The sequence below is a fragment of the Solanum pennellii genome, chromosome 7 (assembly GCF_001406875.1).
Source record: "Solanum pennellii chromosome 7, SPENNV200".
Classification (NCBI taxonomy): domain Eukaryota; kingdom Viridiplantae; phylum Streptophyta; class Magnoliopsida; order Solanales; family Solanaceae; genus Solanum; species Solanum pennellii.
The window spans coordinates 74640367-74658330 of NC_028643.1; the positions used below are offsets into that span (position 1 = coordinate 74640367).

The window sequence follows — 17964 nt, forward strand, 5'->3', positions numbered from 1 at the left end:
TTTATAACTTCAAAAGTTATACTTTTCAAATTCCAATACCTTAATCATTTTCCCATCTTCTTTTTCAGATTTTTCTTTATTAATTATTTAAAAAACTAATCATACTCAATCTTATTTAATAAATTTCATTAAATCTTAATTAATAATATATTTGATTTCTTATCAGTTATAACTTCAAAAGTTATACTTTTCAAATTCCAATACCTTAATCATTTTCCCATCTTCTTTTTTTTTCCAGATTTTTCTTTATTAATTATTTAAAAAACTAATCATACTCAATCTTATTTAATAAATTTCATTAAATCTTAATTTATAATATATTTGATTTCTTATCAGTTACAAATATTATATATATTCATATTAACTTCAATTGTATTTGTCTTCTAAGAGCTTCTCTAAAGTTGCATCATATTATAAAAGTTCAAAAGTTAAGAGAGAAAATAATCAAATTTTCAAGAGTTTTTTCTCTTTACAAGTTCCTCCAACTCTTTCACCCCTTCCCTTTTTAGGCAATCTATTTAGTTATTTGACGTGTTTGTAGTTGTATCTCTTTTGTATAGACTATTCGTTTGTAAGAATATATTTGTTGCAATTAATCGTTACTCTGATAATATGTTTGTTGTACTTTTTAATTGTCAATATCACTATTCATTGTTGATTTTTGTTTGACTTTATGTGTTTCTTCTTCTTTTTCTTATCGACACACTCTAACAATGTATTTGATTTTCTTCCTTCCACATATTTACGGTTAATTTCTATCTATGTGATTGGATTTTGAAGGTCTTCACGGCTTGCAAGAACGATGAGGGAGATGGTAAGTTAGTTATCAGTTTCTCTATATTTTCACAACTTTTATCATATAAATTATTCTAGCTAGATTGTGTTGATTAATATATTGATGTATAGACCTTGAAGTAAGAATGCAAAAGAAAAAAGGACAAGAAGTGCGTAGTAAAATATTGTATATGAAATAGAGAATGCATTCAATTCATATATTTTCATTAATTAATATGTGAAAAGATGGATATATAAAGAATGACTAAATATCATTCGAACACATCAAAACAAGGTGTGATTCGATAATTTTTGTAATAACAAATATATTTTTATTTTTTACAGCACTCTAATATATATATATATATTCCAAAATTGAGAAGTTGAATGAACAGTCATTTTGCCCTTTAATCTAAAATAATTCCTATAATAAAAAATGGGAACATCAAAACCTCAAAGTTGGATTGTTATTTAGTCGTTTGCCCATATACTATAGTTAAATATTATACTAATTAAATAGTAAGTATTAGTTGTAATTCCTTTTTCTTCCTGTTAATATTAATTAAACAATAAGTTAGTTGTAATTTTTTTTCGCTGCATGTTATTTAATTTTCTACTCCTTAAATTTTTAATTTGATAATTAGTTGAATTTCTATTTTAATGCTCCTCATAATGCTTACTTTAATTCTCCATTGGATTACTATTTTATCTCTATATCAAATCGAATGTTATATAATATATGGTTATATATAAAATTTAAATTATCACTACAAATTTTCAGATGAATTAAAATTATAGATCATTTTTTAATTTTAATTTCTAGCAATATCTCAATAATTTTATTTGTAGATTAGTACATTTTTCAGGTTGATGCATCATTCACTTTAATTATAAGAATAATTCAAACTTTCAGAGTGTTTAATTATTAATGTAGTCTTATTAAATACTAAGCAATGACTACAATAAAATATTTAAAGGAAAAAATATTTAAGAATAAATAGTAACATGTAATTACTATATGATAATGGTAAATCACTTAAACTATTTGTCATTGATATGCACTTCAAAACTCAATATAGAATTGAATTTTTAGATTAATATTTGCATATTTGTCTTCTTAATAAAGCTTTCACTAAATATATACTTTAACACTTTATCATCCCATTATATTTTCTTCATTTACAGAAATCTGATATTTATAATTCACTTATTTTGATACAATAAAATACAAAAACGAAGTTTTGTAAAAACAATTAATTATAATATTAGTAAAAGTTCTTAAAAAAAATTTATTTCTCCATTAGATACAAGATATTACAAAATAAAATACTACAGAGTTATTGTAAATAGATTGTTTAAAAGTGCAAGTCAATAATTTCTAGGTCTAATTTTTATTCATTATGTGTTTTAATACTATACACCTTGACTATCTCCTCATTAATCTTCCACACTCATATAATCTTTTCCACATTCTCAAGAAATTAATGTCATATTTAAAACACTCTTTGATTTTACTTAATCATATCCTAAAAATGGTGTCATTTTATACATTATGAAGGGACTTTTGCCCACTTTGAAGAAACAAAAAAAAACCCATCTCTAACTGTCACTATATTTATGTTGGTTTTATCTTTCAGTAGTATTAATTTTAGCTTCATTTTATAACACTAAGCACTTTATTACTCATATATTCTTTTGTTGCTTACAGAAACAAAATATATTGTGTACAAATTTTTACTACTCCTAATCGAGCTTGCAATGAGAGAAGGCATGTTGAAATCTTCAAGGAGACTGAAATCAATCTTTTGATGATCGATGTGGAATGTTAACAACTTAATTAGTCAATGCGATCATTTTTATATTTATAAAGTTAGGCTATATAAATTTTATATAATAGTAGGGATCAAATGTGCAACGCACGTTTTCAAGACTAGTGTTATTATAAGTGGGAAGCTCTTAACCTCAAAGTTGAATTATCATTTTACTCTTATTTTACCTCTAAAATAAATTAATATTGATATTCTATTTAATGAATTAAATATTAAGTAAAAGTTATATTTAAATTCATGCATCAAATAAGATCTTAATGCATCATATATTCATGTACTAATTAAATGTAGATAATGAAGGGTTTAACAACCTTTCAATTTTAATTTGTACGATAAGTAGGGGTAAGTGAAGATTCTATCAAACATACTCACACCATACTATTTATATTCCTTGTGTTATTCAAGTTTGTAATCATGTTGCATTCTACAGTAGGTTAGTCTACATCCCTTGTAAAATTTTCAATACCAGTTTGAAATTATAAGAATTCTTACTATTTTATTTATTTGTATTCTTTAAAATTTCATGCATATTCATCTTCTTTTTGTTGAGAAATATGTAAATTATGATAGTTACAAGATAAATATATTCCAATATGAAGTTGTAAGTAAATATTTATTTTTCATATCTCCATCGTTTTGAGTTTTTAAATATAACTTTGTAGTTGATTACTGTATTTTTGTATTCAACCTTTCTTCTATTTTTAGAATATATATAGTAAAGCTAATCACATTTTGTATTTATCATTAATTATTTTGAGGGTGAATATGTTAAATCCCATAGAATAATAATTATGTCTTTTTCATTGTTTGATAATTATTTATCTTTTTAAATCAACATACTTGTACTTTTTCCTTTTTATATGTAATCTGAAATGTTTAAAAAATTTCAGTGATGGTTTTGAGGGTCTCTTTCTATCTCAATCTTGGAAGCAGAGGGGATGGTTTTGAGGGAGATCTCAGTGATGTTGGAGAAACAGGAAGGCATACGAAGTTTAATCGGAAGATTTGCGAAATTCACAACTCTTCTGCCCAATCTACTCCCCATTACAATAATACGAATTACCTTGACAGAACTACAAAGTCGATCAAAACGCAAGTTTCGAAGAAAGCAGATGGCGGATGAAGAGAGCAGCAGCAGAGAACAGATTAACGCAGAAAAGCAAAAGGATTAGCCCTAAATAATAGAATGACCGGAATACCCTTCAACTTCACCGTTTTTACGGGTTTTTGATTTCTTTTCAATTGTGCATAGTATTAATCTTTTAGATACTTTTATTTTCAAACAAAATATTCTAAATATTATATTCTTTGGATACTTTTTATTTCCTTCGGTGACCAAATAATCTTAATATTATATTTTAAAATCATATATTATATATACATATATCCAAAAATAAAAGGGAAGAAAAAAAAGGGAGAAAAAGAAAAGAAAAAAACTTTTAATAAGCATTGCAGAGAATCACACGTTTCTCTCTTCTACCGCTTGAAAATTCCAAAGCAGCACCATATAAATTGTCTTCTTCTCATAATATCTAACTTCCCATTCTAAAAATTGATTGATTTTTTTCGAAATTTGCCCTTTTAGATCAATAATCAATGGAAGTTTCTATGATCTCCGATACGTTAACGGCGGTGGTAACCACTCAAGGCTTAGGTGTTTCAAAGTTTCTGCTGAATCGCAATCTCAATTTCTCATCAAACAACGTTTTCTCACTCTCCGATTCCTCATCGGAGCAGCAATCACCTTCCACCGCCGGAGTTCGTCAAATTTCCGCTGTGATTTGTCCGATCGATGCCTTAGCGCCGCCTCCTGTAAAGTACAATAAGGTCAAAGCCGCACCTCGAAGACTGGCTCGTAAGACAAGGCGGATTATACGGAAGTCGTTGATCGGTGGAGCTGATGAAGGTGATGAAAACGGATTTTTATTTGATGGAGGTAATTATGACGGGCCGTTTGGTGGTGGTAGTAGCTGGGGCGGAGGTGGTGGTGGTGGTAGAGGATGGAATTTCGATGGATTTGGAGGGGCAAATTGGGAAGAATCTTCGTCGAACTCGTTTTCTGATCCGGCTTTTGATTTTGTCTATGAGTTGATGTGTTGGGCTGCGTTGTCGAATTGCTTGCATTTTGCGTTTAAGAAAGTGGTGAGAATTGTGGCTGGTGGATTCAGTGATACAGCTAGAGAGAAGGTTGTTCCAGTTAGACTTACATCTGTCTACTGAATCAGTAAGCTCAATTTACTGAGTAAATTCTGTTGACGTCATTCCAAAATTAATATGTAAATAGTAGTGTATATATTTTATCAAACTCTGATCATGATAGCTTGTTATACATAAAGCAATATGTGACTATTCATAGTTGTTTATATGGAATTAAAAAATCGTCATCCTCCGATTTTAGTTTACTTGTACATGATGTTCTTTCGTTTCCTTTACCTTGTATAGCCATGGCTGAAAGGTTCATGTAGTTAGACATGAGTTCAGAATCTTAGATACTCTTTTGCTTATTGATGATCTATAAATCTAGTATGGAGCTACATACTACTACCCTTCCATATTCGAAAACTGTTTTGAGCGAGTTTCTATCAGAAACAGTCTCTCTAACTTCTCAGGGTAAGGTTTGCGTACCTACCTCATACCTCACTTGTGGGAATACATTGAGCTTCTTGTTGTTGTTTTTAGCTTATATCTATCAAGGGGGACAAAAGAGGATGCGTTTAGCTTCTCCGGTCATGTGCATGATCAGTGATTTGTGTTTCCTTAGATGTCCATGAGCTGGTGTTTACGTAAATTTATCACTTAACTGTGACTTAGTATATGTATTCTCACTTTAAATTTTAACTGCTTCAGTGGAATTTCCTGGTTTGGAGTAAACAGCGGGTGTGCATGTAAGTATTTACCGTAGACAACATGCAATTTCAAAAATGTTGCTTTTAATCCCTTTGAAGTGTTAGGTTTGGAATGTTCTATACGGTATAAATTAAACCGTCCTTGTTCATTAAATCCACATTTTGATGAGTTGATTAGTTCTCAAAGGGACAGACTTTGCATGAATAAAATTGAAGACAACAATCATAACTTCGTGAACATTGGAGAAGAAATTTACACAGCAGCGAGCAAGCTGCAATAGCATAAAAACAAGAAATTTACAAAAATTCCAAGGAACTTCCTCCTCACCTAGGGCCTGATAGGACCGAAGGCAGTAAAGGAGCTGAATCTGCAAAACAGATATTTGGTATTGCGGAAACAGTTTGTGGTCTAAAGCTGTAGTCTAGATCCTTGTCAACATCTATAACACCCTCCATGGCCTTGACCACCATCGACATTGATGGCCTCTTTGTGTAATCACTTTGTAAACACCAGGCAGCAATCTGCATTGCCTTTACTACTTCTTCTTTGTAAAACTGCATATCTTGACTGTGCTTATCAATAAGATCCACCAGCTGCCCTTCCTCTGCCTTTCTCCTGAATAAGTTCACCATTACCTGTTGGTCTTCAGACTCCGATGCTTCAAAATGTCTTCTTCCACTCAAAATTTCCAAGATCACAATGCCAAAGCTGTAGACATCTACCTTCTCTGTTATAACTCCACTAAGCCATTCAGGAGCCAAATAACCAGGAGTGCCTCTCATCTGAGTCATGACTTGGCTCTGATTCCGATCAATTAGCTTTGAAAGCCCAAAATCAGCGAGTTTAGCGTTGTACTTCTCATCCAGTAGTATGTTTGGGGGCTTAATATCCAAATGCAGAATCTTATGCCTGCATTCTTCGTGAAGGTAGGCTAATCCTCTGGCTATGTCTTGAATAATCTTCCTCCTGCAGTTCCAATCTAGAGTTTGCTCCTGTTTACCATGGTAGATCCATTTTTCTAGTGATCCGTTGCTCATGCACTCGTATACTAAAAGCCTATGAGATTTCTCAGCACAGAAGCCAATCAATTGCACCAAGTTTACATGATGTATACTGCCAATAGTTTCAACCTCAGCTAAGAATGACGTTTTGACTTGTCCTATTCCATCAAGGCATTTCACTGCAATCTTTGTGCCATCTGCTAAGCACCCTTCAAAAACTGACCCAAATCCTCCTTGACCAAGCTTCTTGGTGAAGTTCTCCGTTGCAGACTTTAGATCATCATAAGAAAATCTAGTCGGCATTCCTGGTACGTGATCTAGATAATCCTCCTCATCTTCATTAGCCTTTCTCTTCTTCCAGAATATGAAAACTGCAACTCCAATTATGATCCCTAAAATGGGAACTCCTATGACAGATCCCAGTATAGCACCATTAACACGCTTTTTCTCTTCAGCAGCAGCTACTTCAGGTTCAACCTGTACTTTTATAAATGCATGGGAATCATACCTTGTCTTGTCCCTCTCATTATTCGCTAGTGAAAAGATCTCGGATGGTAGGTAGCAGTCTCCCGTGGATGAGTTTAAACCACTGCGAAATAAAGCAGCTTTACAGGAACAGTTCCTCAAACATGCATCTTTACAGGTATTCATACTAGTGTTTCTGATATCTGTCGTAAATGTGAAATAGTCCACATCTTGAAGATCCAAAAATCTGTGGTTACTTAAAGCATTACATGTAAGTCTTGTGACCTCAGAGCAACCCAGATTACCCTGTCTATCATCCATCTGTCTGAAATAGATCGTTGAATTAGAGCTCGATTTGGGACAACTACACTGCCCCCCTGAGCAAATGCCATATCTCCCACATGCCATGGGATAATAACACTCTCCGTAAAAACCTGTGAGGAGATCATTCACCTCAGTCCACCCATTTTGCCACTCATACACTTTCAAGTGTCCATCAGACTCCAGTCTCATATATTGAGCTGAGGTCGCTACACTAAATGAAACCAGTTTCTCTGAATCGCTGGAATTACTAGAGTTTGAGAGTAAAGCTAAGCTACCATTCAAATACACAACATAATTTGAGCCTCTACTTGCATTCAACCCACCAATAGTCGCGTCAAAGTATGTTTGGGGAGGATTTGACTCTATGAAAGCAACCAAACCATTATCAATAGCAGAGAGGGAAAACAAACCTCCTTTAGTCCAGTTTGTTGTTGAAACACTTGCTGTTAGTTTCATCCCGGATACTAACTTCTGCCCTGGAACTAAAGAATCAGTCGGGTGATCAAACGATTGCCAAACAGTTGCATTCTTCGAATCAAACAGAACAAGATTCCCCTCATCGGTCAAGTTTAAGCCAGCAATAGACTTGCCAGTAGTGTTAGTTGACCAAGCCAAAGTACCATCAGCATCTCTAAGCACCAAATCTCCTTGTGCTGTAAGTTCCAAAGTAGAATTGATTCTAACAGGTTTATTCCTGTTTGCAGACCAAACAACCTGTGGGAATCCAATCGATGGAGAAGTAATTTGGGACGCGCTGTTAGTTTGCACGATGAAAATGGCAAAGAGGTAAGTATCACAAATGCCATTACAGTAGAAACCACAAGCATATTTTGGACCAAAAGTTCCTTTGAGTAGTATGGCTCTTACTGTTGAGCCATCACTGAAATCCACTGAATGGTCTGCAGAAATGCTGTTAACCCAAGTTGTAGAAAGATTTGCAGATGGATAATCATAAGGTTGGCTACTTATCAAATGAAAAGAACAACAGAGAATTAAAAAGAAAAAAGGTAAAAACTGGCCTAAAGCCATAAAGACCAAATTTTTTGGTTTTCCAAAGAAGGCAAAGGGCCTTTAATTCATCATTGAGATGAACTTAAATTTAAGATGTTAGGGTTGTTTGAAAGTTTCTTAGATCTTAATTTGCTTGTTATTGACCCATTAATACAATTTTTTAATCCTTAATGCAAAATATAATTGTGGTCAAGAAAGCACCAACCAACCTACTTCCTACAACTTGGAGAAATGGTGGACTAAAGGAACGCGTTGACCTTACCAAGTCTATTTTCAAAAACAAGGATTTTCAAAAAGTCTATTTTTTTTAATTATAATTTTATTTTTTAAGATTTTCCTTCTTTTTTGCTTTATTGATGATTTGAAGTCACATTCCTAAAGTCGGAGATAGATGTGCTTACTATCCGAGCAATTCTATTATCCAAGTCTAATTCATTTTAGGTGTAATTTTTAATGAATCAAACTCAAAGAATGACATGTTTGTCCCTACTGTACATAGTTAAAAGCATATTACCCAAGAAAGAGAAAAGAAAAAACAGTTTATTTTTAATTTATTTTTACTCTTACATATACTAGTTCTGAAAACGTGCATTGCATGTTTGATCTCTATTGCTGTTATAATTTATATGGATCCAACTCTTGTTGATAAAATTGTTCAATATTGTCTGAAGTACTCTTATCTGTGAAATAAATTTTTTTTAGTGTTTACTTTCTGCCCTAGAACTTAAATATCAACAAATAGGGGAGGAAAATGAGCAACTTGTAAGGCTAGAATAATATTTTTACTAATTAGAATTATCACTCAAAAATTATAACCCCCAAGGCTGGTGTTTCTTTGGACATAAATACTCCAACAATCATTAAAATAAAAAAATGAACGAAGGGCACAAACCAACAAACATGAGAATTATTAGATGATGTGTTCCTCCATCATTAAAATAAAAAATGAACGAATGCACAAATTAATAAGAAAAACAGTTACCAATAAAAAAATATTACATAAGAACGGTTAGAAGATGAAACACAAAGTGTAGTGGATTAATATTTTTTATTCAATTTATAAAGGGAGAAATTAAGTAGATGAAGTATTGTGAATGAATGTATTTGATGGTAAAAGCTAAAAGGTTTAATAATCAAATTCATTAAGAAATGGAAAATGATAAGTTATAATATCTAATCATGTATTTAGTCTAAGTTTAATTGTCATTATTGATTTAATTTTAAAAATTAATAAAAGATCTTTTAATTTAAAAAATTGATGAAAGACATTTTTGTAATCTAACTTTAAACTTAAAATCTTCCCACTTATAATAATACTAGTTTTAGGGACGTTTGTCCCTTATTGTTAAATTTTTATAAACTAAAAAATTGAGTTATAAAATAGAAAATTCTAAAATTAGCAATAGTAGTTTTACCATTTATATTTTGTTCACTAAATAAGAAAAAAAAATATTATGAATACTTGAGCATTTTTTGTTATCCTTCATTTGCCGCAGGTGGGAGGGAGCCGAGCAAGACCAAAGCAAGTTTTCTCATTCTCTTTTCTTCTCATGTTGAATTATGCACATAACATAAATCTTTGTAAATTGATTCTTAAAGCATATTGAAATTTGGGAAAAGGGACTGATATACCTCTCAACTTTGTCATTTGGAGCTGATATATCCCTCCTTATAAAAGTGGCTCACATATACCCCTATCGTTACAAAATGGCTCACATATGCCCTTTATTTAACGGAAGTTAAAAAATTAGTTTTAAATTTATATTTGTTACTTCTAATTTTTTTAAAAAAATTATTTAGGCGTATATATGATTCTTCTATCAAAGTTCAAGGTATATTTTAATTTTTTTCATACATAAATTATTTTTTGACTTCTTTTATTATAATTATTTGAGTTTCTTATTCTTATTTTGTTTTTTTCTTTCATTCCTTAGTTTAAATAAAAAAAATTTAAACTATTTTTTTCTGTGTATTGTAATTTAATTTCGTATTCGAAGAAAAAATTTGGTCATCTACAATAAGTTTTACAAGAATATTAGTGAAACATAAATAAATTTGATTATCAAAATAATAATTATAAATTGAAATAAAAAAATGTCAAAAAAAATATGTTTGACGAGGATTAAATTTACTCATATGGGATTATATTTTTTAGAAAAAATAATAATAATTTAGATTAAAATTATTATTTTTTTCATTTCCGTTAGAGGAAAAGGGTATATGTGAGCCATTTGTTTACAAGTAGGGGTATATATGAGCCACTTTTATAACGAGGGGTATATCAGCTCTAAATGACAAAGTTGAGGGGTATATCAGACCCTTTTCCCTTGAAATTTTAATTCCGAAAGTGTTCTTACAGAATAGTGGAGAGAATCTTCATGTTCAACTTTCAATTTTAAAAAATTATTGATATGAGTAATAATTAACATTTAATAATCACGCAGAATAAAAACACATTCTCTTAAATAAAATAAAGTATCTAAGGCATAAGTAGACATTCTAATTTGGACAATTACTACTTAACTATTTATGGGTCCAGCCAATAATCTAGAAATCGAAGTTTACAATTTTTCAGCCATAATTAAAATTTTAGATTAATAATAAATAGCTTCTCATCACAGTAAATAGAAGTTTGATGCATACTATATAAGTTCTAAAAGATGATCATCAATTTGGTACATATGCAAATGATATAAACACTAATTGATATATTACGAAAAACACTCGCAGTCATCATCATAATTATTATGTTAATTATTTTTATTATTTTATCACATATGCATCTTCCTTTTAACCTTAGAGAAATATTGTACATATATTTATGAAGAGAAAAGAATAATACTCTTTTTCTCATAAAATTTCTCTTTGAATAATCATATATTATTATAAGTGGAAAGAATGTTAGGCAAAAGTTAAATTACTATTTTGCCCCTGTACTAAATCATAATCAAAGTAATTAAATATTAGTAAATAAATTGCTAATTATTTTATAGTCTTAACTTAATTACGGCTTAATTTTTAAATTTGAAAAGTCTTACCCCTATCCTTACATTAAAATTGTAAAAACCATCTAATTGGTTATTAGTAAAATATTAGTATATAAAGTATATAATAAAGTTTAATTATCTTAAAGACACGTTTTCCTGTTATTATTATTTTTTAAATAGTTTAAAATTTTTGAAGTTCATCTCTTAGCCTATTTATAAATTAATTAATTGTCAATTTGTTTACATGTGTTGATTTATGTTTCCTTAATTCTTATTTGATGCTCTAATAGGTGAGAAAATTATTTTAATGAGAAATTAATATTTTTGTAATTTGTTCAATTTCTTGGAGTTACTTTTTAATATTAAATATAAAACTTTTAATTTATAGTATCTTAATTACAATGTATAATTATTAGTTTCAGCCTTCAGTAATTCTATCATATAATAATGAAGACATATTTAAATAATGCAACTGAAAAGGCATAACAGACAAGGGAAACAAATAGTCTCATTTACTATAATATATTGTATGTATTCTATGTTAATCATTCAAAAATCTAATCTACCATCTTCCTAATTTCATATGTTCAACGGAGATACTCCAGTAAGTATGTATTATTTCTTTTCTTTTTGTTTCATCTTTGCATATTCTAATTTTGTAGGTACAAAGAAAAATTCATAGATGAACATTCTGAAACTCTTATGATTTCTTTGATATGCTTTTCTTTTTCGATAGCAGAATGATGGTATCAGAACCTTCGATTATAAGAGTGTCCTGCTAGACTTAAAAGATAAGTTATTAGTGTAATTTTGTACATGGCCAGATTATAGAAATCATTCTCTTGATACTTATTTAGTTTGGTTCAATATTTTTATAATTTTCTTAAATTCTCTTTTGAGTTTGGAGAAATAACTATTGATAGAGTATAAATTGGTACTAATGCGACGTGTTGAAAAAGATTATAGATGTCTTCGATTATATTCACATTCAGTAGTCTACAACCTATATATATTAAGCTATCCCAAGAAAATATTTATGACATATTTGTACTTAGTCTGGTAGATGATTTTTTTTTTTTGATGATATAACATATACTCGTATTATTATAAGTGGGAAGCTCTTAACTTAAAAGTTGAATTACCATTTTGCCCTTATTTTATCCCTAAACTAAATTAAATATTAATATATAATTAATTTAATATTAAATAATCATATTTAAATACATGCATCTAGACACAATTTGTGTACTTACTAATATGGGGCGTAATGAGAGATTATTAAGAATAAGTCATATAGATATATTCATATTATTAGATGCTATAATAATATAATTATTTTTTCATATTTCTTGCTTGATGGTCAATGTACTGTTTGATTATTATGAATTTTATTTAATAAATAAAATATAGATTGGTAAAACTAATATTTCTAATTTCAACATTATATAATAATTCAACTTTATAATAATTGTATGAGGCAAACGTGCAACGCACGTTTCGGAAACTAGTTAATATAAATGGAGCAACACAAACTTTTCAAAATGACTTATTTAAAGATATATGATCAATTTGAAGAATGAATGTTTCCACAAATAAATAATAAGCTAATAAGATCAATAGATTATACAATATTAACGAAAAGTCAAATAAAAAATACATTTAAAAAAATCATATGTGATTTTTCTCATTTAGTTATTCCTCTCACTACTAATAAATAATAATCTTGAAAATATATTTAAACTAAAGTAAAGCACTCTATCGATAGTCGTATATAAATTAACTGATTAATCTTTCATTATGAATTTCATCAATAATTAAAAAATATAGGAGAACATAAATTGTAAATCACTAATTTTCATATAGGACACTAGATATTTCAATAGAAAAACAAAATCATAAGAAAGTATATGAATCAAAATATTAAAAAAGAATGTACGAAATACTTAAGCTTGACAAGAAGGAGTAGATAAAAACAAAAGGAAATTAATACAATATAATGAGCAAAATTAATTTTTTTGCTTGATAATCTCTCATCCTCCTCTTATCAATTCAATGAAGACCATGCTAGATATTTTATATAGTAGGTAGGATGACTTTTGAGTAGGTAAAATTAATTTGCATTAAATTAGTTCGGTGATTTTAGTCCATATCAAATTTAATTAAAGGAAAAACTCTTCTGATACTCTTGATTTTTACAATAAAAGAGAAATTAATTATTAATGTGAATTTGATTCATGCACTGATTTAAATGAGTTTTATATTAAATATTTAATAATATTTTATATTATTTATTTTAATTATTTAAATATAAAGATAAAATGGTAATTCAATTTTGAACTTAAAATCTTCCCACTTATAATAATACTAGTTTCAGCACACGTGCGTTGCACGTGTATCCTATGTTAATTTTTTTTTATATTTCATTATAACAATTAGAATTCTACGTGTACATGCATGTAACGAATAACAAAATTCAACAATTACAAATAAAATTATAAAATTGTGACAAAAACATCAGATGAAGAATCTTATTTTAATGTATAAAATTTATCAACAAACTGTAAATTTAGAACTTTAGATAGTAACAAAAGATTAACTTTAGCCTAAATAAAAATACAATTAAAACAATCAAAAATTTATGGAAAATCAAATTAAAGAATTTTAATCACAATAACATCAAACGAGGAATCTTATTTTAATGTATAAAATTTATCAACAACTGTAAATATAGAACTTTAGATACTAATAGCCAATTTGCATTATATATAGTCACAAAAGATTAACTTTAGCCTAAATAAAAATACAATTAAAATAATCAGAAATTTATGGAAAATCAAATTAAAGAAGTTTATAGAGAGAAAACACATACAAAATAAACAAAGAAAAAAACATGCGACAACATACACATTCTTTTGAAGACTTTAATCATATAACAATGCAAATCTTTAGTGGGCAACTGGGCATTGATTATGGTCTTTATATATTGATTTAACTCAATGATCTCATAATAACCAAAAATTTTAATATTTAGTGTGGCATGTAGAATGATTACTATTTATAAATAAATATTTTATAATATTTTAATTTAACACAGAATAAAATGATAATCTAATTTTATACTTTATTATTTAAATCTTTTTTTACCCTTCAACCAAAAACAACCTCCATAGGGAAAAAAATAGACAAATACAATGAGAACTTATCAAACAATGTAATATAACACCAAAAGATTGAAGAGAAGGCACCATATCAGAAAGAAAATTGATGCATTTGGATTGTATTATATATAGCCAAAAAGAACATATACAATGAAATTAATTTTATACAGTGACTATTAATTAAAGAAATATAATTTTTTTTATGAACAACATATCTCAAAATTGTAGTCCACCTTACTTTTTTTTTCCTATTAATATATCAACATATCATCTAAATATAACAAAAAATCATTTAATATAGAAGGAAGAATCATAATTAACAAAACTAAAACGGGAAGAACAAGGAAAAAATTGTAATCTAAATCGTGACTTACTCTTTCAATAGATTTATTGTACGTTCATCTAAATGTTAACATAGCATTTTCAAATGTATTAGAACCATACTGTGCCATCATATAGTTTCATGCAATAGAGAAGACCAAGAAAATTTTTGAAAAAAAGGTTAGAATATGAATTCTTGTGCTTTTGAGTGTTCTTGATTTGTGTTGTTATTTTCTTTCTCTATGTCTTAAATATCTATACATTTCAATAATATGTGGAAGATGAAAATAATTCAAGTTAATTAAAAAGAGTGAAGTAACATATGAAAGTTCAAAAAAGTGATCTTTTCATTTACAATATTCATTGTAATTAATGTAAGTTAATTAAAAAGAGTGAAGTAACATATGAAAGTTCAAAAAAGTGATCTTTCATTTACAATATTCATTGTAATTAATGTAAGTTAAGTAGTGCCATCAAAATTTAAAACTGAAAAAACCTTTCAACTTCAGTAATTAAGTGATGCATGAATAAATAGGAGTAATAGAAAGACTTTAGGAATCTTATCATTGTTTTTCTAAATATATCATTGTGTAATTAAAATATTTATATTTAATTAAATAATAAATTAAATCTTAATTTAGTAAAAGGGCAAAATGGTAATTCAACTTTTCACTATAGAGCTTCCCACTTATAATAATATATGATATGATTAATAGTTAAAACTTTTGAAAGTGACAATGTACAAATGACAGGTTAAAAGAGTACAATAACACATTTGACCAATTTATTTACATAAAAATATTAATTTGTGATACTACGAAAAATCTCAACGAAATGATAAGAGAATTGAATGAAAATTTTTCTTGTATTAAAGAGAGCGATGTTAAAAAAAAGTCAACATGGTGCCAACTTTGAGTACGCACGTCTAGACATGACCTTAACTCATCGCCATTATGTCAGTTGAACACTCCAACATACAAAATGATCATCTAAGACACCTCCAAAATTTATGTGACGCGTTAGTGTCAGATGTCTACTAGGGATGAATTGGAATGTTTGGTTGTCAGGTGAGACCAAGTTTGAGTTCTCGATGTGCATTTGTTTACTTGCTAGGCCAAGCTTGAGTGTCTGTTTATGTATTATACCAACACTTAATTCACCAAACAATTGGAAAAAATAAATTTGTCTTTATTATAGTCTGTTGAATCGAAATTACAGATAACACAGAGAAATGAAAGTGTAATACAGATAACTCTGAACTCTAATTTGGCTTATCAAACCATTTATTTATGTAATTATACCTTCATATAGTTCATGTATAGCATGAACTTTTTCCAGATTACGTTCATAATCTGCTAAGTTTCTATCCATGTCCTCCTATAGATCATTTATGTACATAAAACGCGATTTTTTTCCCTTTAGCAACAGCTGGTTTAGCTTAAACCTGTACTTTTATAAACGCGACAGAGTCATACCTTGTCTTGTCCTTCTCATTATTCATTAGTGAAAAGATCTCAGTTGGTAAGTAGCACTCCCCTATGGCCCTGGAAGAATTTAAACCACTACGAAAGAACGCAGCTTTACAGGAACATTTATCCAAACATGCGCGTTTACAAGTATTCACATCTGTGTTGCTGATATCTGCAGTAAACGCGAAATAGTCCACATCTTCAACTTCCAAAAGTCTGTGTTTCTTTAAGTTGTTGCAACTCAGCTTTTTGGCCTCAGAGCAACCAAGATTAGGCAGCCTAACGTTTATCGGTCTGAAATAGGTAGTTGAATTAGAGCTTATGGGACAACTACATTGTCCCATTGTGCAAATGCCATATCTTCCACAGACTGTAGGGTAATTGCACTCGCCACGAAAGCCTGTTAAGAGGTCATCCACCTCTCTCCATCGACTTTTCCACTCGTACACTTTCAAGTGTCCGTTAGACTCAAGTTTCATATACTGAGCAGAGGATGCTGGAGTAATAGAAACCAGAACCAACTCGGGTGTACTACTCGAATTTGTGAAGAGAGTTAAGCTTCCATTCAAATACTTAACATAATTGGATCCTCCACTAGGATTCAACCCACCAATAGTCGCGTCAAAGTATGTTTGGGTAGGATTTGACTCTATGAAAGCAACCAAACCATTATCGATAGCAGAGAGGGAAAACAAGCCTCCTTTAGTCCAGTTTGTTGTTGAAACACTTGCTGTTAGTTTCATCCCTGATACTAACTTCTGCCCTGGAACTAAAGCATCAGTCGGGTGATCAAACGATTGCCAAACAGTTGCATTCTTCGAATCAAACAGAACAAGATTCCCTTCATCGGTCAAGCTTAAACCAGCAACAGATTTTCCAGCAGTGTTAGTTGACCAAGCCAAACTACCATCAGCATTTCTAAGCACCAAGTCTCCTTGTGCTGTAAACTGCAAAGTTGAATTGATCTTAACAGGATTATTCCGGTTAGCAGACCAAACAACCTGTGGGAATCCAATCGATGGAGAAGTAATTTGGGACGCGCTGTTAGTTTGCACGATGAAAATGGCAAAGAGGTAAGTATCACATTTGCCATTACAGTAAAAACCACAAGCATATTTTGGACCAAAAGTTCCTCTGAGTAGTATAGCCCTAACTCTTGAGCCATCACTGAAATCCACTGAATGAGGTGCAGAAACACTGTTGATCCAAGTTGTAGAAAGATTTGCAGTGGGGTAATCGAAACGTTGGCCCGATATCAGATAACAAGAACAAGAAAGGATGATGAAGGCAAAAGGAAAAATCTTGCATAAAGCCATTAAGAACACTTGTAGGAAGATGAGTTAATATTTGATGAATTAAATTATCTAATGCAGAATCTTATATATAATATAATCAAGAAAGCAACAAGCACCTAGTTTTCACAAATTAGATAACATAGAAATTGACTAGTAAAACTCAAGCCAGCTGGTAGTTTGTTATACAGAATTCAAGTGGTCTTTGTTAAAAGGAATATATTGCTACATGATGATCTTTGACTATAATCTAAAAAATGAGCCTAGTTGAAATTTTGGATTTCAGTACTCCCTCTGTCCAACAATAGTTTTCTATAAATATATTAGAATTGAATAGCAAGGATAAAATAGACACAAAAGAGCAAATCATCTCTTGATTTTTTAAACTGAACAAGTATTGTTCGACAACTATTTTTAGTCTAGTGGACAAGTAAAAATGGACAGAACAAAAAAAAATAGAGTATATTATAACATTAACCTTACTTG

The 17964-nt window shown here is 29.7% G+C and overlaps 3 protein-coding genes across 4 annotated transcripts; 1 reads left to right on the forward strand and 2 right to left on the reverse strand.

Annotated features, from left to right (window-relative positions):
- The first annotated feature begins 3466 nt into the window (after positions 1-3466).
- LOC107023990 lies at positions 3467-9849 on the forward strand. 2 transcript variants are annotated; one of them, XR_001457298.2, is made up of 3 exons: positions 3467-4827; positions 7945-8026; positions 9748-9849. XR_001457298.2 is itself a non-coding variant. In XM_027918615.1 (2 exons), exon 1 carries the CDS (start codon positions 4200-4202, stop codon positions 4821-4823), a length of 624 nt encoding a protein of 207 aa, XP_027774416.1. In that variant the 5' UTR covers positions 3467-4199; the 3' UTR covers positions 4824-4827; positions 7945-8079. The 2 variants fall into 2 exon arrangements, 1 of the variants encoding a protein (XP_027774416.1); XM_027918615.1 differs by lacking the exon at positions 9748-9849 and having other exon boundaries at positions 7945-8079.
- Positions 5630-8272, reverse strand: LOC107023989 (G-type lectin S-receptor-like serine/threonine-protein kinase SD2-5). The gene has a single exon (XM_015224849.2). It carries the CDS (start codon positions 8267-8269, stop codon positions 5774-5776), a length of 2496 nt encoding a protein of 831 aa, XP_015080335.1. The 5' UTR covers positions 8270-8272; the 3' UTR covers positions 5630-5773.
- Positions 9850-15884: 6035 nt separating the features above from the next.
- LOC107024664 (EP1-like glycoprotein 1) lies at positions 15885-17607 on the reverse strand. The gene has a single exon (XM_015225655.1). The coding sequence runs from the start codon at positions 17500-17502 to the stop codon at positions 16156-16158; it is 1347 nt and encodes a 448-aa protein (XP_015081141.1). The 5' UTR covers positions 17503-17607; the 3' UTR covers positions 15885-16155.
- Between the last annotated feature and the right edge of the window lie 357 nt (positions 17608-17964).

Coding starts and splice junctions, on each gene's coding strand:
- LOC107023990 (XM_027918615.1), top strand. CDS start 4,200: ATGGAAGTTTCTATGATCTCCGATACGTTAACGGCGGTGGTAACCACT.
- LOC107023989 (XM_015224849.2), bottom strand. CDS start 8,269: ATGGCTTTAGGCCAGTTTTTACCTTTTTTCTTTTTAATTCTCTGTTGT.
- LOC107024664 (XM_015225655.1), bottom strand. CDS start 17,502: ATGGCTTTATGCAAGATTTTTCCTTTTGCCTTCATCATCCTTTCTTGT.